The following is a 19564-nucleotide window of genomic DNA, read 5'->3' on the forward strand; positions in this document are numbered from 1 at the left end:
GCTCCTGGGGTCCCGGACTTGAGACGGAGAACCCTCTGCAGGGCCATTCCTTGGAGGGTGCCCCCACTGCTCTCCCAGGACTGGACGTGCTAAGCAGGAGACAGAAGCATTCCCCAAGCCCTCAGCCTCGCCCCCACCCTGGGGCCCGCCTTCCACCCAGACCTGCCGGTCCTTGTAGCCGCTGTCCTTGCCGTTGGCTTCCTCCTGTCCCTGATCCAGGCATCCCCTCCTCCTCTGCTTCCCCAACCCGACCTGGGATGTGCCCCGCCACATCCTGATAAACTCCTCCCATCTGACTTAGATCTTTTGGTCTCTGCCTTCTCCCGCCCTCCAGCAGCCAGGCCTGGTTCCTGCCACTTCTTCCCTTGGGCCTTGAACCACAACCCACATCTCGGCCACCATCCCCCTCGCTGAAGAGGACCCCAAAATTACCAGGGTCTGACAAGGCTGCCAACTTTTTATCAAAAAAAGAAGTTAAAAGACAAGCACTGTGTCACAAAAGGACGTTTTAATAGCCAAACCGTGGGAAGGCCACTATTCTAGACTAAAAGGGTCTTTAAATAGCCGACAGGAAGCTTGAGGGTGAGCAGCTGTCCTTCCTGTCCCTGAGCAGGCCCTATGTGTACCCTCAGCCCCCAGGCCTGCTCCAGCCTGCTCCCAGCCCTCTCCACCCTCTAAACCCTGTGGTCCCCATCCTTCGGGAGGCCTCAGTGACCACAGAAGTCCTCATCCTGGCCAGCTAAGTTCTGCCCAGCACAGGCCCTCTTGCCTGCGGGGGCTGGCACTCTGGCCAGGGGTAGAGCAGTCTGGACTTTCCTGCCTTTTCACTGCGTACCTCAGGCCACATTCCACCCTGAGGCTCTTCTGCACAGGCAGGGACAGGCCCTGAGGAAGAGTGGCTGGGACAGTACCCTTCCCCTCAGCCTTGGCTTCTGCCCAGTGCAATGCTGCCCACCTGGTCCAGTGCCCACCAAGCCTTCCTCCCTGCTATGTGGCCTCACCAGAGCCCTCCAGGGAAATCTGATTGTGCATTTCTGGACAGACAGTAGCCAGGGTCCCTGGGGGCTTCTCAGAGACCAGCCTGAAGTCCCTCCCCTGCAGCCCTGCGGGTCTGCAGCCCTCACAAAGCCCAGGGAGACGAGACTGTGGTATGGGGAAGCACAGGCTGCCTGGTACATGGGGTGCACTCCCCAAATCAGGCCACAGTTGAGAGAAGGGTGGGTCCTCTTCCCAAGCTGCCCCGACACCTTGATGTGATGGTCCTCAGGGGGCCGGTATAAGCACGGGGCTTCTGCAGAGGGCCCTGATGGAGGGCAGCTGATGGCAGGGACTGCACTGTCCCCCAGGTCCCATCTTACGGAGGTCAGCATTCCACCTGGCCACAAAGGAAGTGCCAGCATCTCTGCAGACCTGCTAGAGACCAAGCCTTCAGCAGGGAGGCCACCCCATGCCACAGTCGGGGCAGGCCAAGCTGCATCTGGGGCCGGGACCTTTCTCATCCTCAGGCCCCAGCTTGCCAGTGCCACAGAACGGATTTGCCGCCTCAGCCTCTACGTGCTCTGTTTAACGTGGCCACGTCCTGGGCCCCTGCACCAGACATCTGGGCTGAACAGTCCCCTCGTCACCCTCCCCACTGCCTCTGTGTCCTTGTCTGTAGAATGGGGACAGGGACAGGCTGTCCAGGGCTGTAGTCAGGCTGGGCAAGTCGACATGCACGAAGTTCTAAGAACAACCTGGTGCCTGACACCTGATCCCGGAGTCCTCGTGGCTCGGTCACACCCTGCACTGAAGTGGCCAAGAAGTGCACGGCTGTCCACCGCCTCGCTGGAGGCTGTGGTCTGAGAGCACCAATGAGAACGCACACAGTACATCGCACTGAATGGGGGCCTCAGAAGAAAATGAAAAGTCCCTGCCCCAGCCCTGTGTCCCCCAGCCAGCACCCGCCTGGCCTTGCAGGGCACGAGGCCCAGTCTCCAAGGGGGGGCCCTCCCAGCACTGTCAGGCATCTGCATGGATCTCTGGATCTCTCAGAAGAGAAGTGAGGGTCTGAGCGGTCAGGGAACCTATCCCAGGCACACAGTGTGTGATGCTGAGCGAGGCTTGGCGGTCCGGAGCCCCGACAGTGCCGTCAGCACTGTACATCACAGGGCTCAGTGCCTGCAGGTGTCACGTGGGGGTGCACATGACTCAGAGGTGGCTCTTGGGACCCTCACCCTTATCAAGGAAAGGGAGACATGCAGCTCCAGCCAGAGGCAGGGTCAGGCCGGAGTCCAGCGCCCCTTGGCTGCATGTGGGGATGGATGGACACGCACAGACAACAGGGGCCCTGTCCACCTCTCAGGCCGGAGCACGGAGCTGGCGCCTGGTGGGGGCTCCAGGACTGGGAGCCAGGAAGGTGCTGTGGACCCTCCAAGGGCCAGGCTGAGCCAGCTCTCCTAGCAGAAGCACTGGGCCCCACATGGCCCCCTGCCCATCCCCTACCTCCAAAAAGACCACAGCCCTAGGCAGGCGGGGGCCCAGAGGGGCACTAGGGGAGGTGGGCAGAACTCTTCACACTGCAAAGCCATCTCTCCCCTTCTTGAGCTGATGACTATGTGCAAAGTACCCTCCCATCCCCAGGCAAGACGGGGGGAGGCTATGTCGGGAGAGGGTCCCTCCTGTCCTGGGCAGCCTGCCGGGCTGAAGGAAGCACCACACACAGCTCAGGGGGTTTGGGGGCCAACAGATGGGCACCGGGAGGGTCAGACGGTAGACACACCCACATCAGTGAGGGCTCCCAGCCTGTCCCCGCCCCCGGCCCAGCCTGCAGTCTGCGGAGGCCAGGTGGGGCCCAGGAGGAGGCAAGGCTCAGCCTGCGCATAATCCCTATGGTCAGGGCCATGCTGTGGTTCCAAATGTCGCCTTTACTGCTGAGACAATGGTGGTGCAGGAAGGGGAGCCTGCAGTCTGGGCGGGGGGCCAAGGAAGGGGAGCTCGTGCTTGGCCCAGTGCCGTGGCCACTGGAGAGAGGGAGGCTCAGGCAGACCTAGGCTCCTGGGACCATGGCCCTTGGCTCTGTCCTAGGGAGGGCACAGGACGGCCTGCAGGTCCTTGGGCAGGGAGCCGATGACCGTCTCGATGTACAGCTGGGCCCGCTGCAGCGTTGCCTCCTTCACAGGGAGCTGGTGGCCCTGAGCCCGCACCTGCAGGGCAGCAGTGGTCAGGGCAGGCATAGCTCCGTGCCAGGCCAGTGGCACTGGGACAAGGCTGGGAGGCATCTTACCAGCTTCTCCCGCAGTTTCAGGACCAGGTCCACGACCTCCACCTCAGACTTGTCTTTCATCCAGGTCTCAATGTTCTACAGAGTAAGATGGGGTCCGCTGTCAGCAAGGCCCTCCCCTGCCCTGGGCCTGTGCCCACCCCACCATGCTCTGCATCCCCAACCCCCAGTCTCCCTCACCGCCTCACAAATAGCTTCAAGGTGCAGGGCCTCCAGCTTCAGGGCCATCTCCTTGTGCCGCTGCCGGTACCAGCCATCGAAATGGGGGGACTTGAAAAACTGCCTGTGGGGAGTGACAGGCAGGGGCCTTGGGATGACCCTGTGGACCAAGGAGGGGCACAGACTACCTGCACCCACCGTCCACCCACCTGTAGAGACCCAGCCAGTCGCCCTTGAGGATGCAGGTGAGCTGGGGCCCAGCATGCTCCAGGCTCCGCAGGAAGTCATCCTGGCTGAAGGGGCGGATCTGGGGGGGAGTCTGAGAGGGGGGTGGGGGTCCAGCACGTGGGAACTGAGGCCTGCACCCGACACGCTTCACAGACACACTCCTCACCACACCTGAAGACCCCCAGCCCCCACCCTGCCTGACACAGATCCGGGAGAGCCCTTCCCAGGAACAGGCCCTGAGCCCCTCCAAGGGTCCTGTCCGCCTCCTGCCCTGTGGCCCCCAGTTTCACAAACATGACGGCCTTGAGCCTTATGGCTCCTGCACAGGCATGGCCTCCTGCTCTGTCTGCTCCAGACCTTCCCTCCTGCGGGTGATGGAACCTGCACTCCCTGGACCCCCCAGGACCCCCACCTTCCAGGGTGTGATGCTCTTCTGTAGGGGCATGAGGCTGGCCATGTAGTGCTCCTGGGTGGGGAAGGGAGGGGAGTGAGCCTATGGACCCATACACCCCAGACCCATGCCCCCCAACCCCGTGCACTCCAGCTCCATGCCCCAAAGCCCTGTGCCCCCCAGCCCCATGCTCCCCCAGCCCCATGCCCCCCAGGCCCATGCCCCCCAGCCCCATGCCCCAAAGCCCCGTGCTCCCCCAGCCCCGTGCCTCACCAAGGGGATGATGAAGCTCTGTGTGAGCTCCAGGAGGTGCCGCCGCAGCAGGGCACTCTGCACATCTGATGGCCGCTTCTTCTGCACGCCCTGCAGGGAAGAAGGGGCGAGGCCCTTGCTGTGCCTCACACCACACCAGGCTCCCTGCATCCCCAGCCCCCACTCCACCAACCCATACCTTGAGCAGCCGTTTGAGCAGCGCCTTGTCGCGGTGGAGGTGGGCTGTGTAAGCGGTGTAGAGGCCTGGCGGGAGGGCACAGCTGGCACCCTGCCCTTTGAGGGGCTCCCTCCCACACTCCTGCAGCCCCACAGAGGAGCCAGAGTGGGGTCTCATCTGTCTGCAGCCCCATGGCCTTGGCTGCACCTGAAAACCTCACCCACCCCACCCCAGACAGACACCCACTGAAGAAGAGAGCCCCCTCCCCCTGAGGATTCTGAGCTCTGCTGCTGAGTCCTGGAAGAGAAGCAAGAGTCTGGAGGCCTGGCTGCCCCACCCGGGAGACCTTCCAGATACAAGACAAGCCCCTCCACAGTGGAGGGGCTCCAGGTCTAGGGGCACACAGACCTGGCTTGGTGTCCAGGGTCTTCAACCTTGAAGGCTTTTTCAGCTTGACTTGCTTAGGCAGGTCTCCTACGAGACACGCCGGTGGCCAGGCCTCAGTGCCCACAGCTCTGGCCATCCCTACAGGCTCTGAGGCGGTCCCACACTCAATGAGGCTTCTCAGCACCACTCCCTGCACCTCCCCAGGAGCCTTACCTGACATCTTGGGCTCCCCGACTCGGAGGATGTGGGGCCAGTGCTGGAGTGTTTTGATAAAGAAAGGGTTTGTAACTCCCAGGACCACGTTTGGTCTAGACAGAGAGAGAGAGAGAGAAGAGGCAGAGACAGAGGCCCGAGGAGGTGGAGTGAGGACGAGAGTGGCGGGGTGGAGGCAGCACTTACGGGGCCTGCGTGCGTGTGGTAAACTCCTTGAACTCACTGTCATGGATGGTGAAGTAAGGACGGAAGTCGCAGCAGAACCTCAGGGGCTGCAGGCAGCTGTGGGCAGGGGCGGCAGGAGCAAGTGAGGCAGGGACGGCCCAGGCACAACTAAGATGGTCCAGCACCCCCAGCTGGGACTGAGGCAAGGCGGTACCTGGTCAGGGCCAGCACCATCTCCGAGGACACATCAGGCGAGGGTGCCAGAACCAGCAGGGGCTCCCCAAGAAGCATGAGCTCCCACAGTGTCTGCACGTGAGTCAGCACAGGCCGGAAGCACCTGGCGCCGGGCAGGATGGTCCGGGAGGTCAGGCAGGGCTGAGACTCCTGGCCCTGGTCCCACTCTCCCACCCATTTGCCCGGGCTGGCCCAGGCCCACGCACTGGTGAACAGGGCACATCGACCCAGGGTGAAGACAGATTTCTGAAGATGTGAGAGTGTCTTCGGTTGCCATGGCCACCCCAAGCTCTGCTAGTTTACCTGTGTTGGGCCTGGGCCCAGGAATGGTGGACTCAACCTGGACCCACCTGTGAGGGACCGGCAGTCCTGAGACGGCCCCAGAGCCGGGGCAGGGGCTGCTGACCTGGGCTGGGGAGCATACCTGCCCAGACCCCTGCAGTCACCCTGTGCCCACTCCAAGTGCAGCCCTGGCTCCTGCTGGGCCCAGCACAGAGCAGGATGGTCTCAAGGTCTAGGCCCCCTTGCAGACTCGCCCAGAGGCAGAGAGGGTGGCTTTAGGTACTGAATCTTTCCTGACAGCCTCTCCTTGACACCTGCCTTCTAGAACCTCCTGCCCACTGTGCCCATTTCCGCTGGCTGCAGACATGTGGGCACTTGTTTCCTCTTCTGCATAATTCTCCTTTCTTCCTTGCAGAACTGCTCCAAGGGTTAATCAGGATGAGCACTGCCTCCCTTGGGCAGTCCCCACATGGCACTGGCCATACACACTCATGTACACATGTATGCACACATGCACTCACATGAACATGTGCACACACACATGCACTCGTGCACACACATGAACATGCACACACACACACATGCACTCGCACACGTGTACATGCATGCACTCATGTGCACACATGCACTCACACACACATGCACTGACATGAACATGCAGGCGCATGCACTTGCACACACACTTGCACTCACATGAACATGCACACACGCACTTGCACACGCATGCACTCGCACACATGCACTCACATGAACATGCACACACTCGCACACATGCACACACACATGCACATGCATGCACTCGTGCACATGCACACATGCACATGCACTCGCACACATGTGCACTCATGCACATACATCCACTCATGTGCACACATGCACTCGCACACACACACGTGCACTCATGAACATGCACACATGCACTTGCACACACATGCACTCGCACACATGCACATATGTGCACACATGCACTCACACACTCACATGAACATGCAAACAGGCACATACACTCGCACACACATGCACACACGCACTCATGAACATGCACACACGCACACACATGCACTCGCACACACATGCACGCGTGCACTCGCACACACGCGCATGCGTGCACTCGCACACATGCACATGCATGCACTCGTGCACACATGCACTCACACACACGCACTCACATGAACACGCACACTGGCACATGCACTCGCACACATGCACACACACTCGCACACACACGTGCACTCACACACATGCACACGCATGCACTCATGCACTTGCACACATGCATGCACTCGTGCACACATGCACTCACACGCACTCACAAACATGCATTTGCACACACATGCACACATACGTGCACTCATACACGTGCACATGCAGGCACTCATGCACACAGGTACTCACGCACACACATACACACACGCACTCGTGCATACATACACTCTGGCACACACATGCACACATATGCACTCGCGCACACACATGCACTAGCACACACATACACATGCACTCACACAAACATGCGCTCATGCACACGTGCACACACATGCACACACACGCGCTCATGCACACACTCATGCACACACATATGCACTCACACACACGTGCACACACACACGCACATACATGCACATGCACACAAAGCTGAGCTACCCCAAAGCAGTGTGCAGCACCCTAGGGGGCTCACCTGAACAGGTCCAGCTCGTGGACACTAGCAAGAACCATTGGGGCTGGCAGCAGGTTCTGAGAAGAGGAGAGGGTAGGTCAGGGCCAAGGCAAGGCTGGCACCCCTTGGGCCCCAAGCAGCCCCTGCCTCACAGCACAGGGGAGGGTGGGGAGCGCCCAGCCCTACACCAAGACACAGCCCATGGCTTTGCCTGGGTCTCACGACCACAGGGTGGACCAGGGAGGCAGGTGTGACCATCCAGCCCAGGAGCAGGACTCGGTTGGGTGAAGCCCAGCTCTCTCAGCTCAGCCCCCACCTCAGCTCCCACCTCTTGGTCACACTGCTTCGGAGGACTGGACTCAGACTTGTCCACCCTGGATGGGATGTGCACCTGGGGAAGGAGGGAGCAGCTGCCGGAGGGAGCAGGGCATCCCCACGCACCTGCAAAGTCTGCTCCCCAGCCAGCTGGCTCTCACCTGGACAACTACACCCATGACAGGTAGGTTCAGGGTCTGCCCAGGCACGGGCACCGGCCACTGGTCGATCTCACTGCACACTGTGGATACAGTAGCCAGCATCAGGACCCTCCCCAAGGAGAGGCTGCTGCCGGGCCCACCAGGGGCCACAGCTGGGATGATGAGACCGTGATGGGCACACCTGATAGCCACTCACCTGCTTCCAGGCAGGGTGCCAGCTTGTCAAAGTACTCAGGGGCGATCAGGTTTAGCAGCGCCTGGAACAGCCGGACAAAGGGTAGGCGGGACACCAGCACCAAAGACTGTGGGGTCACAGGGCTAGTCAGAGGCCCCCAGCACCAGGTCTCATCCCAGCCACTCAGGAGCCCACAGAGACCCCTGAAGCCAAGCTTACCTGGAGCTGGCCCCGGGTAGTACATCCTACCAACTCCACAGGACAGCTGCCCCGAACAGCCTCAGACCCCATATTATTAGGAGAAAACCCAACACGGAACTCCCTGGGCAGCAGCCGGGGCGGGGGCTGGACCCTAGGGCCTTCGGGGGAAACACATGCATGGTGCCCAGGATTTCTGGAATGATCTCCCTGAGGCTGAGCAGCTTTCACTGTCGGCATATGGCTTCCAGGCTGGGCTGTCCTAACCCTGACAGTGTGATGACCCACCAGCCAGCAGGGAGGGGCAGGAACACCTTGGACCAGGACAGAAGGGCCTTGGGTGCCGCCGGGCAAGGACAGGGTAGCAGGGCCGCAAGGAGAGCTGGACACAGCCCAGGTGGCACTGCAGGAGGAGTGGGCACTGCTGGAGGCTCAGGACCCCTTGCCTGCCCCCCAGTCCCTCCTGCTGCCTGCCAGCTCCTGCCTCTCCAAGGCACCAGCCTAGTAGCCCAGCAACTCACCTTCTGGAAGTAGCCCCTCTTCACAGAGCTGTCCTTCACCTGCCTGAAGTACACATAGCCAAAGTAGTGTGCTGGCTCCCTCTGGAAGGAGCGAGGTGTCAGCCAGGCCATGCCCCACCCAGACCACCCGGCCCAGCGCTGTAAATGGCAAGAAATAGGCAGGAACTGTGGCAGATGGGAGCCTGGAGAACCAGGAGGCTCCTAGAGCTGCTATCACTGCCCTCTGGCCACCAATGCAGAGGCAAGCCAGGAGGTCCAGGGCTCAGAAGGTGTGTAATACCCCTGCTGCTACAGCAGGGAATCAGCTGGTGTGGTGGAGAGGAGCTTCGGGGGCTGGGAGCCCTGGGAGACCAGCGTGGGCCCCTGTTCAACTATGCAGATGCCCAGCCATGGATGTGTGGTGCCAAGGAAAAGCCCCAAGGACCCTGGAGAGACCCTGGAAGAGCTGGCCCATCCGCAGTTGGGGCTGGTGCCTGGGACTGCAGGACCAGTGGGGCCTGGCCAGCTCCTCTCCTGCCACACAAGGCCCAGGCACTCTGAAGGGGCTTCTCACACCAGCCTGACCCTGGCAGGGCCCGTGGGGAGCAGGGGAGGAGAAGCAGGTCAGAGAGGCAGCCCAGTGCTCACCTGCAGCGCCACGGGGGCCCTGCTGTGGTAGTGCCTGTCGCTGGCATGCCAGGGGCTCCTCTGCCCTCCACACTGGCGCATGCGGAAGCTGAACTGAGTGTCTCCAAGGCAGCCTGAAAAGGGGCCGCCCTACCATCGAGTCAGGGCCAGGAGCCTCTCCTGCAGGCCCTGGAGCTGGGGACTGGGGGCAAGGGCCCTGTGAGCCTGGACTCTGCTGGTAAAAATGCCCCAGAAAGAATGCCCAGCCCAAGGGGTCTGTTTCCCAGTGGGCTCCTATTCTGACTCCTGCATGTCCTGTACCTAGGGTCTTAGAATATATTCATACAAGGGCTGGGTATGGTAGCTCACGCCTGTAATCCCAGCCCTTTGGGAGGCCAAGGTGGGCAGATCACAAGGTCAAGAGATCAAGACCATCCTGGCCAACATGGCGAAACTCTGTCTCTACTAAATATACAAAAAAATTAGCCAGGCGTGGTGGAGGGAGCCTGTAGTCCCAGCTACTCAGGAGGCTGAAGCAGGAGAATCACTTGAACCCAGGAGGCGGAGGTTGCAGTGAGCTGAGATCATGCCACTGCACTCCAGCCTGGCAACAGAGCGAGATTCCATCTCAAAAAAAAAAGAATATATTTGCACAGAGAAGCACCTTCAACTTCTCTGAGAGATTGGCTCGACCTGCTTGAGACAGAAAACCAGGACGTCTGTGCCCCTGGAGTGGGAGCGGGAGGGGGGTCCTGCTCCTGGTGGCCACTGTGTGGGGTGTAGGAGACTGACTACTGGTCCCTCTGCCCAGATACACCCCTTCCACATGTGCCTGGGGACCTGGCTACCCTGCTGCAATGCGGGGATCTGGGAGCCTATGCTGAGTGGGCATGGGGCTGGTGCTGCCCACCCTGCAGCATTCTGTGCACCGCAGACAGCCTAGGCAGCTGTGATGCCCCTGGCCTGGGCTACAGGGACTCCCAGCTGGCTTCATGTCCAGCCCCAGGAAAGGTGGGGTCACCTACCTGAGTGTGAGTCGGGAAAGGACAGGTAGCAGATGCTGCTTTTCTGAAACATACAAAACCCAGTGAGGGCCGACTCACTCCTGGGTCACGTCCATTCCCAAGAGGGCCAGGACTCACCTCCTTGTCTGTGAGCCGGAAGTCGTTTGGGTACACCAGCTGCGGAGGAAGACAGAGTGCTTGGTGATGCCATCTGCTCACAGAGGCGACACCCCCGATGGCATCCGCTGGGCTGGGACTGTCCCAGCAGCTGCAGCGCCTGTGGGGCGCAGGTTAGTGCCCACGGTGCTGGCTCCATCAGTGTGCTGCATCCTCCCCACACCACCTTCTCTGGCTACGATGCCTGGCTCCTTGCTGACTAGATCCTCTGTCCTCCAGGCACCAGGCACCAGGCCAAGGGCAACTCCCCTCCCAGCTGGAGGCGTCTTTACTCCCCAGGACCCTCAGTAAGAGGCCAGCACAACTGGATGGGCTTCCAGACCCCTTTCTCACACCCCTGGTCCTCACAGCCATCCAACCACCTCTTGCCCAGACTGCCGTTGGGCCCCCCTGCCCCTATCAGCCCAACATCTGTTCACAGCATCAGAAGGGCACAGCTTCGCCAGGGCACAGTGGCTCACGCCTCTAATCCCAGCACTTTGGGAGGCTGAGGCAAGTGGATCACTTGAGGTCAGGAGTTCGAGACCAGCCTGGCCAACATGGTGAAACCCTGGCTCTACTAAAAATACAAAAATTAGCCAGGCATGGTGACGCACGCTTGTAATCCCAGCTACTTGGGAGGCTGAGGCAGGAGAATTGCTTGAACGCGGGAGGCGGAGGTTTGCACTGAGCCAAGATGGAGCCACTGCACTCCAGCCTGGGCAACAGAGCAAGACTCCATCTCAAAAAAAAAAAAAAAGGGGGCAGTGTTTCAGGGACCCAGAGGCCCCCCTCACCCAGGACGGTCACAGGGCCCTACCTGGCTGTTCCCCCACCTCCCTCACCACCCCGCAAGCCAGAGGGCCCCGGCAGTGCTGCTCCCCCAGGTTTTGCTCAGATACAGGCCCAGCAGTACCCCTGCCCCAGATGGGAACTTCTGTCAGGCCCTCTCCCCATCCTGCTCAGCTGTCTTCACCCACCCTCCCCCTGCTAGGCCCTGTGCCCCACCTGTAGTGCCTGGAGAATGCCCGGCTGGGCAAGCCCTGCACCCCCAGGAGTGGACAGTTGGGGAGAGCATGATGCTAGGTAGGGGCTGAATGACCTGGAAGACAGGTGTGCGCAGACAGAGGCGGCAGGTGGGGCAGGCGAGCCTGGGAGCCCAGGCCAGTGGGTCGAATTTCACTGTAGGGAGCCCCCAGGGGCCCCATTCCCAGTGGGCCCTGCAGTGTCTCCTGAGCTGTGTCTGAAGCCTGCCGGGAGGGCACCTGCACACTGTGCCCTCCTCATCCCATCCGCCCAACTTCTCCAGAGTTGGGTTTAGGCTGTAATGTGGCTTCTTCCTATGTGTGCCCTGAGCCCCCAGATGGTGAGGAGCTGAGCCCTGGGGTCCTCCCAACAATGCCATGCCCTGGATGAACGCATCTGCTATTGTGTTTTTGAGAGACAGGGTCTCGCTCCATGACCAGGCTGGAGCACAGTGGCACAATCAGCTCACTGCAGCCTTGAACTTCTAGGCTTAAGCGATCCTCCCGCCTCAGCCTCCTGAAGTGCTGGGAGTGCAGGCGTGAGCCACCACGCCCAGCTTGCTATTAAAATAGCTCTGCCCTTTTGTCTGGTCTGGGCTTGCTGCTGGGATCCTGCTTTGCCTCTTCCGATGCACAGTAAGTCTCTTTAAGGCAGTGACCATGTCCTGGTTCCTTCTGCCTCCCAGCACCTGGTACAAAACACTCTCCCCACATACAGTGCTGCACGTGTGAAGAGGTCTGTGAGGTCTACTAGACAGGTGGGTGGAGGGGAGCTAAACAGGCACCAAGGAGGGGTCAGAAGGAGGACGATGGGGAGGTGGGGGTAGGCGGGACCCACAGGGGCACCTCGGGATAGTTCTGTGAGGGGCAGGGCCACTTGGTCACTCAGGCTGAGCCTTCGTGTGTCTGCACTGAGGAGGGCTGAGGAAAGGCAGGCACCCTCTGCCTGAGCTCAGGGCTCTGCATCTGGTCTGCCAGTCACAGGCGCTTGTGGCCTCTGAGCTCCATGCCCATGCCCAGGGGCCCCTTGGCACATCTGACCAGAGGAATCCACATTCACAGGTTCACCCTCTTTGGGAGTAGCCCTGGGGTCCAGGTACAACCTGGAGCTGACTGCTAAGCCAGAGGTCAGCCACCCGGGGCTGGCCAGACTAAGGTGAGAGACTAACAAAGCTGCCACTCAGGGCAGGAGGCCTCCCAGGTCAGGCTGTGCCCGGCTCGGTGTTCCATGAGGGCCTTGCCCTTTTCCCCTAAGCCAGCCTGCACAGGTCCCTGCTCCTGGTCACTAGTCACCCTGAATAAGACCAGGGTGGGAGCTTGGTTTGGAGAAGGCACATCCAGGGAGTGGTTCTCAAGGTATGGCCTGGCCACCCCTGTGGTCCCCGGGGTCAAAGCTCTTCTCATACACAAGAGTCTCCTTCTCATCTTCGCCCTCGTGTACAGCGTAGCTCCCAGAAGCCGCAGCATGTCCTGTCCTGGTGGGCTGAATGCAGCGCTGATGAGAATCCAGCTGGTTTTTTGTTTGTTTTTGAGATGGAGTCTCGCTCTGTTGCCCAGGCTGGGGTGCAATGGCACGATCTCGGCTCACCACAACCTCTACCTCCCAGGTTGAAGCATTTCTCCTGCCTCAGCCTCCCGAGTAGCTTGGATTACAGGCATGCACCACCACGCCCAGCTAATTTTATATTTTTTAGTAGAGACAGGGTTGTTCCATGTTGGTCAGGCTGGTCTCAAACTCCTGACCTCAGGTGATCTGCCTGCCTCAGCCTCCCAAAGTGCTGGGATTACAGGTGAGAGCCACCACGCCTGGCCAAATCCAGCTGTTTTCTATTTGACCATTTTATTTTATTTTATTATTTATTTATTTATTTTGAGGCAGAGTCTCACTCTGTCACCCAGACTGGAGTGCAGTGGTGAAATCTTGGCTCACTGCAACCTCTACCTCCCAGGTTCAAGCGATTTTCCTGCCTCAGCCTCCTGAACAGCTGGGACTACAGGCCCGCGCCACGACACCCAGCTAATTTTTTGTATTTTTAGTAGACAAGGGGTTTCACCGTGTTAGCCAGGAAGGTCTCGATCTCCTAACCTTGCGATCCGCCTGCCTCAGCCTCCCAAAGTGCTCAGATTACTTTGTGAGCCACTGCGCCTGGCATGGCCGGATATTAATAAGGCCTGTGGAAGTGTGAAAAGATGCCACTCCTCTCAATAAATTGTTTTTGTTTTGAAAAATATGGTTGTATTTTAATATATAGGATGTTATTTTTTCAATGAAGTAATATTTTTTAATTTCCTCAGGTTCGTACAATTAAAAACATTTTCTTAGTTTTTTTTCTATTTTTATATTATTTCTTTTTTTCTTTTCCTCATCCCCTGCTTTTTTTTTTTTTTTTTGAGATGGAGTCTCACCTTGTCACCCAGGCTGGAGTACAGTGGCACAATCGCAGCTCATTGCAACCTCTGCTTCCTGGGTTCAAGTGATTCTCCTGCTTCAGTCTCCTGAGTAGTTGGGACTACATGCGTGCACCACCAAGTCTGGCTAATTTTTCTGTGTATTTTAGTAGAGTCAGGGTTTCACCGTATTGGCCAGGCTGGTCTCGAATGCCTGACCTTGTGATACACCCACCTTGGCCTCCCAAAGTGCTGGGATTACAGGCCTGAGCCACTGTGCCCAGTCCCTCTAACTCTCAAAAATGTTTTTTGAGACAAGGTCTCACTCTGTCACGAAGGCTGGGGTGCAGTGGTGTGAACACAGCTCATTGCAGCCTTCACCTCCCAGGCTCAAGCAACCATTTCACCTCAGCCTCCTGAGTAGCTGGGACTACAGGCCTATACCACCACACATGGCTGATTTTCACACTGTTTTGTAGAGACTAGGTCTTGTTATGTTGCTCAGGCTGGATTCATAACTCCTGCACTCAGCCATCCACGTAGCTAGAACTACAGGCCTGTGCTACCATACCCAGCTAATTTCCTTGGTTTTTACGCCTAGTAAACATTGATAGATATACCTCATATATTTTTTTAAAAAAGGCTTTTTGAGGTCCTTAATAATTTTTTTTTTTTTTTTTTTGAGACGGAGTTTCGCTCTTGTTACCTAGGCTGGAGTGCAATGGCGTGATCTCGGCTCACCGCAACCTCCACCTCCTGGGTTCAAGCAATTCTCCTGCCTCAGCCTCCCCAGTAGCTGGGACTACAGGCGCGCACCACCATGCCCAGCTAATTTTTGTATTTTTAGTAGAGACGCAGTTTCACCATGTTGACCAGGATGGTCTCGATCTCTTGACCTCGTGATCCACCCACCTCGGCCTCCCAAAGTGCTGGGATTATAGGCGTGAGCCACCGCGCCCGGCCCCCAATAATTTTTAAGACTATAAAAGCATCCTAAGATTTCAGGTATGGGACCTGCTGCCTGGGAGGGCATGGCTGCCACAGTGAAATTGGTGTTCTAACTGACCGGAGTTCACTCCAGAGTCTTCTGAGGGAGCTGGGATATGGAGAGGTAAATTTTCCCTTTCAAAAAAAAAAAAATTTGCTTTTTTCTTGTTTTTTTCTGAGACAGTCTCTGTCACCCATATTGGAGTGCAGTGGCATGATCTCCGCTCCTGCAACCTCCACCTCCCGGGTTCTAATGATTCTCCTGTTTCAGGCTCCTGAGTAGCTGGGATTACAGGCGCACAACACCACGCCTGCCTAATTTTTGTACTTTTAGTAGAGATGGGGTTTCACCATCTTGGCCAGGCTGCTCTCAAACTCCTGACCTCAGGTGATCCACCTGACTCTGCCTCCCAAAGTGCTGGGACTACAGGCATGAGCCACCGTGCCTGGCCTTGTTTTTGTTTTTTAAGAAACAGGGTCAACCTCCAACTGGGCTCAAGCAGTTATCCTACCTCAGCCTCCCAAGTAGCTGAGACTACAGGTGTGTGCCACCATACCTAATTTTTTTTTCTTTTCTTTTTTTTTAATAAAGACGGGGTTTCATCACGTTGGTCAGGCTGGTCTTGAACTCCCGACCTCAGGTGGTCCACTCACCTTGGCCTCCCAAAGTGTTAGGACTACTGGTGTGAGCCAATGAGCCTGGCCTCATTTTGTATTTTTTGTAGAGATGTGGGTCTTGCTATACTGACCGGGCTGGTCTAGAACTCCTGGGCTCAAGTGCTCCTCCCACCTTGGGCTCCCAAAGTGCCAGGATTACAGGCATTAGCTACTGCACCTAGCCTTTTTTGTTTGTTTGTTTTTGAGACAGGTTCTCACTGTCACCCAGGCTGGAGTGCAGTGGTGATCATGGCTCACTGCAGCCTTGAATTCCTGAGCTCAAACAATCCTCCGGTCTCAGCCTCCAGAGTAGCTATAACTACAGGTACAAGCTGCCACACCTGGCTCATTTATTTTTATTTTTGGTAGAGACAGGGTCTCGTGGTGGCTCCCACCTGTGATCCAAGCACTTTAGAGGCCAAGGCAGGCCGATCACCTGAGGTCGGGAGTTCAAAACCAGCCTGACCAACATGGTGAAACCCCGTCTTTAAAAATAAAAATTAAAAAAAAAAATAAAAATAAAAATAAAAAAAGACAGGGTCTCACTATGTTGCCTAGGCTGGTGTGGAATTCCTAGGCTCAAAGTGATTATCCTGCCTCGGCCTCTGAAAGTGCTGGGATTACAGGCGGGAGCCACTGTGCCCAGCCCAAGGGGTGAGTTTTCAAGAGCTGAGAAGGCAGAGCCAGGGCCTTTCCTTAGCTGACTTCTATACTCGTCATCCCACAGTCCTTCCCAACCCCTCTCAAGCTGGACACATCACCCCACAGCCCTGCCAGCACAGACTCAATGAGCTGCAGGTGCCCAGGTCACTGCTACGGAGGGTTTCAGACACCTGTCGCCCGGCATCCCTAACACCCCACCAGCTGAGCATGCTCCCAGTCCAAGCTGAGCATCCCCAGCAAAAGCTAAGGAGTCCAAGAACACACAGCCTTCAACTCAGTTCGGAAATAACTTTCTGAATGGGTTTTAGAAAATGACACATGAGAATGCCTTAAGAAAGAGCAACCTCTTAACTTCTCTTGTGGGGAGCAATTTGGGTGACAGTATTGAACTAAGAAAGGGGCTCTCAACACTGGGCAGATCACCATGCCTCTTGGTACTCAGCCGCCACGCAGTGGTGCTGTTTGAGGCCATGCACCCGCTGGGGATGGTGTGTGGTGGGAGGGGCTCCAGAGGGTGCTGGAGTTATGCTTTTCTGTTTAGAAGACTTTAGGCTTCTTGTGGCCTCTTGGAGTTCAGCAGGGCCTTAGAAAGCATCTCCCAACCACAGAGACATGCTAACTGGCTTTCCTGATGATGACGATTTGGCCTCATCTTAGACATGTGCAGTAATGGAGTGCTCACTACCTCTCAGGAGGTTCATTCCGCCAGTGCCGGGAAGCCTCCCTCCCCCTGCAGGTGGGCCTCCCCTGCGCTGGTCAGCTCTGTGGTGTGTGTCACAGGACACAGAGAAGATCATCCTGCAGGGCCTCCCTGAGTCTACACCTGGAGGAAGAGAAGCTGCCTGTGCCGGTAGGTGGGTGGAAGCCCGGCATGCAGCAGGAAGACCACAACCAAAGCCCGTGGGCACAGCCAGTGAACAGACCCCCAAGGGCAAGAACACCACAAGACGCAGGTGGAGGGATAAGGCCAAGCAGGGGCCCGTAGGGTCTGGATTTGATTCTAGGTGAACGAGGAGGCGCCGCAGGATTTTAAGCAGGAGAGCCACAAAGGATGAACGCTGGGGTGCAGCTGGGGCGGGAATGACATCAGTGACGGCAGCAAAGAAACGGATCCGAGACCTTTCTTGCAGAAGGAGCCGTCAGCTTTGCCCAGGCCCAGGGATGGGATGCGGGTCGGAGGGTGAGCCCGGGACTCTGGCGGGAGCCACTGAAGGTATGAAGGTGTCATTGCTCCGGTGAGGAACGGAGCGGGGAGATGTGAGATATTTACAGGGAAAAATCGAAGGAGTACGACGTAGGTTAGGCAAAGCGCAGGGTCCCTATCTCCACCCCAATGTGAAGACAAGACCCCGCTCCGAGCGACTCGCATTCCCTCCTTGGCCTGGGAAACGCTTCTGGAGCCCGGGGAAAAGGCCCCTCCAGGAGGCGGCGGCCGCGGGTCCCGAACGAGGCGAGACCAGCCCCGGGCGGCCCAGCCTTGCCCGTCCGCGCGCCCGCGCCCGCTCACCTCCAGCGCCTGGCCCAGCTCCAGGTCGAAGGTGACCACGCACACGCACTCCAGCCAGGCGGAGAAGCGCGCCCAGGGTGCCGCCGGGGTCCGCGCCGCGCGGCACGAAGACACAGGTCCAGCGTCGCCCAGGCTGCTGCGAGCCCGCCGCGGCCCGGCGCCCAACAGCGCGTCCATGGCGGCGGCCGCGGGTTGCCTGGGGAACGCGGGCGGGGGCGGTGCGCGTCGGGACCGCGCCTCGGAGCAGTCGAGCGGCCGCCGCGGCCCAGAGCGGCCCTGCCGCGGCCTCGCGCCCCCTAATGCCGAAGAAGCGCCAGCGCCCGGGCGCGGCCCAGAGCACTAGCGAGCAGGGCGCGCGCGGGCCAGAGCGGCCAGAGCCTGCTGGAGGACTTCCGCCGAAGCAGCAGGTCCGGAGCCTTCCAGTCCCCGCTCCGTCCGAGGCCCGAGAGAGTTGGGGCGGCCCCGGGGCTCGGGGCTCGCCGGAGCATCGCGGCCAGACCGCGGAGGCAGAGCAAGGCCGGAGCTAGTCGGTGCCGGGCTCGTCGGGCTTCGCAGGTCCGGCCCGCCCACCTCGCCCCACCGCGCAACCGCGTCGCGGACGTTTTCGTGGCGGCATGGCGTCTTCACTGAGCGCCCAGGCACCGCAGCAGACCCCCGCTCGCTTCCCTGGGGCCGGCGCGGCCTGGGATCGCGTCTAACCCCGGGTGTCCACGCGGCGCCTCTGCAGTTTAACTTTCCGGGGGAATCGCGGGGACCTGCGGCGAGCCCTTCCCTCCCTCCCTCACCCCTGGACCCCGCTGTGGTCCGCAGAGCCCCTGCCTCTGCACCTCGCGGCCCAGCGTGGAAGGGCCAGTTTGCGGCTGTCGGTAACTTAGTGAGGCACGCCTTTGAGTCGTGGGCCTCGTGGCGTTTCCTTGGAACGCGGGCCGCATATACTGTGCTGGGCCCTTCAGATGACTACGTTTTGGCCAGGCGCGGTGGCTCGCTCCTGTCATCCCACCACTTTGGGAGGCCGAGGTGGGGTGGCAGATCACGAGGTCAGGAGTTCGAGACCAGCCTGACCAACATGGTGAAACTCCGTGTCTACTAAAAATACAAATATTAGGCCGGGCGCGGTGGCTCAAGCCTGTAATCCCAGCACTTTGGGAGGCCGAGGCGGGTGGATCACGAGGTCAAGAGATCGAGACCATCCTGGTCAACATTGTGAAACCCCGTCTCTACTAATACAAAAAAATTAGCTGGGCATGGTGGCGCGTGCCTGTAATCCCAGCTACTCAGGAAGCTGAGGCAGGAGAATTGCCTGAACCCAGGAGGCGGAGGTTGCGGTGAGCCGAGATCGCGCCATTGCACTCCAGCCTGGGTAACGAGAGCGAAACTCCGTCGCAAAAAAAAAAAAAAATACAAATACAAATATTAGCCGGGAGTGGTGGCACGCGCCTGTAGTCCCAACTACTCGGGATGCCGAGGCAGAAGAATCGCTTGAACCCGGGAGGGGAAGGTTGCAGTGAGCCGAGATGGCGCCATTGCACTCCAGGCTGGGTGACAGAGGGAGACTCCATCTCTAAATAAATAAATAAAAGATTACCACGTGTTGTTCGGATCATGTGGCCTGGGTGTGGAGTAGGCTGTCCCTTCTAGGTTTGTTGCACAACAAAATCGCCCAATGACACATTTCTCAGGACATAACTTCACCATTAAGCAGCACATATCCGTATTGTTTTTTATTTGTTTTTGGTGTTTGTTTGAGACAGTTTTGCTCTTATCCAGGCTGGAGTGCAATGGGACAGTCTTGACTC

General features: G+C 58.6%; 1 protein-coding gene and 1 pseudogene across 9 annotated transcripts; one reads left to right on the top strand and one right to left on the bottom strand.

The window, feature by feature from the left end:
• Positions 1 to 489: 489 nt before the first annotated feature.
• Positions 490 to 17945, bottom strand: DENND6B (DENN domain containing 6B). Of its 9 annotated transcripts, XM_012434355.3 has the most exons (20): positions 17769 to 17945; positions 10524 to 10562; positions 10407 to 10449; positions 9403 to 9515; positions 8776 to 8856; positions 8078 to 8183; positions 7882 to 7961; positions 7734 to 7796; positions 7427 to 7482; positions 5447 to 5569; positions 5254 to 5349; positions 5068 to 5162; positions 4876 to 4941; positions 4489 to 4553; positions 4311 to 4400; positions 4059 to 4112; positions 3628 to 3737; positions 3440 to 3542; positions 3263 to 3337; positions 490 to 3182 (listed from the first exon to the last, which is right to left on the bottom strand). In XM_012434355.3, exons 1-20 carry the CDS (start codon positions 17943 to 17945, stop codon positions 3060 to 3062), a joined length of 1758 nt encoding a protein of 585 aa, XP_012289778.2. In that variant the 3' UTR covers positions 490 to 3059. The 9 variants fall into 9 exon arrangements, with proteins under 9 accessions (XP_012289778.2, XP_012289774.1, XP_012289773.1 ...); XM_012434351.3 differs by lacking the exon at positions 17769 to 17945 and having other exon boundaries at positions 8078 to 8138; positions 8776 to 8818; positions 9403 to 9531; positions 10524 to 10887; XM_012434350.2 differs by lacking the exon at positions 17769 to 17945 and having other exon boundaries at positions 8776 to 8818; positions 9403 to 9531; positions 10524 to 10887.
• Positions 6201 to 6921, top strand: LOC135271227 (putative uncharacterized protein FLJ46204; annotated as a pseudogene).
• Positions 17946 to 19564: the final 1619 nt, after the last annotated feature.

This window comes from Aotus nancymaae, unplaced genomic scaffold, assembly GCF_030222135.1.
Source record: "Aotus nancymaae isolate 86718 unplaced genomic scaffold, 86718_ANA_hifiasm-v0.15.2.pri h1tg000076l, whole genome shotgun sequence".
Classification (NCBI taxonomy): domain Eukaryota; kingdom Metazoa; phylum Chordata; class Mammalia; order Primates; family Aotidae; genus Aotus; species Aotus nancymaae.

Bases quoted from the DNA above. Each gene is read 5' to 3' on its own strand.
- DENND6B (XM_012434355.3), bottom strand. From the start codon at position 17,945: ATGGACGCGCTGTTGGGCGCCGGGCCGCGGCGGGCTCGCAGCAGCCTG. The intron at 4,401-4,488 runs GTATGGGTTGGT...TCTTCCCTGCAG, and splicing joins TGCTCAAACGGCTGCTCAAG to GGCGTGCAGAAGAAGCGGCC. The intron at 3,738-4,058 runs GTGGGGGTCCTG...CCCCCCTCTCAG, and splicing joins AGAGCATCACACCCTGGAAG to ACTCCCCCCCAGATCCGCCC.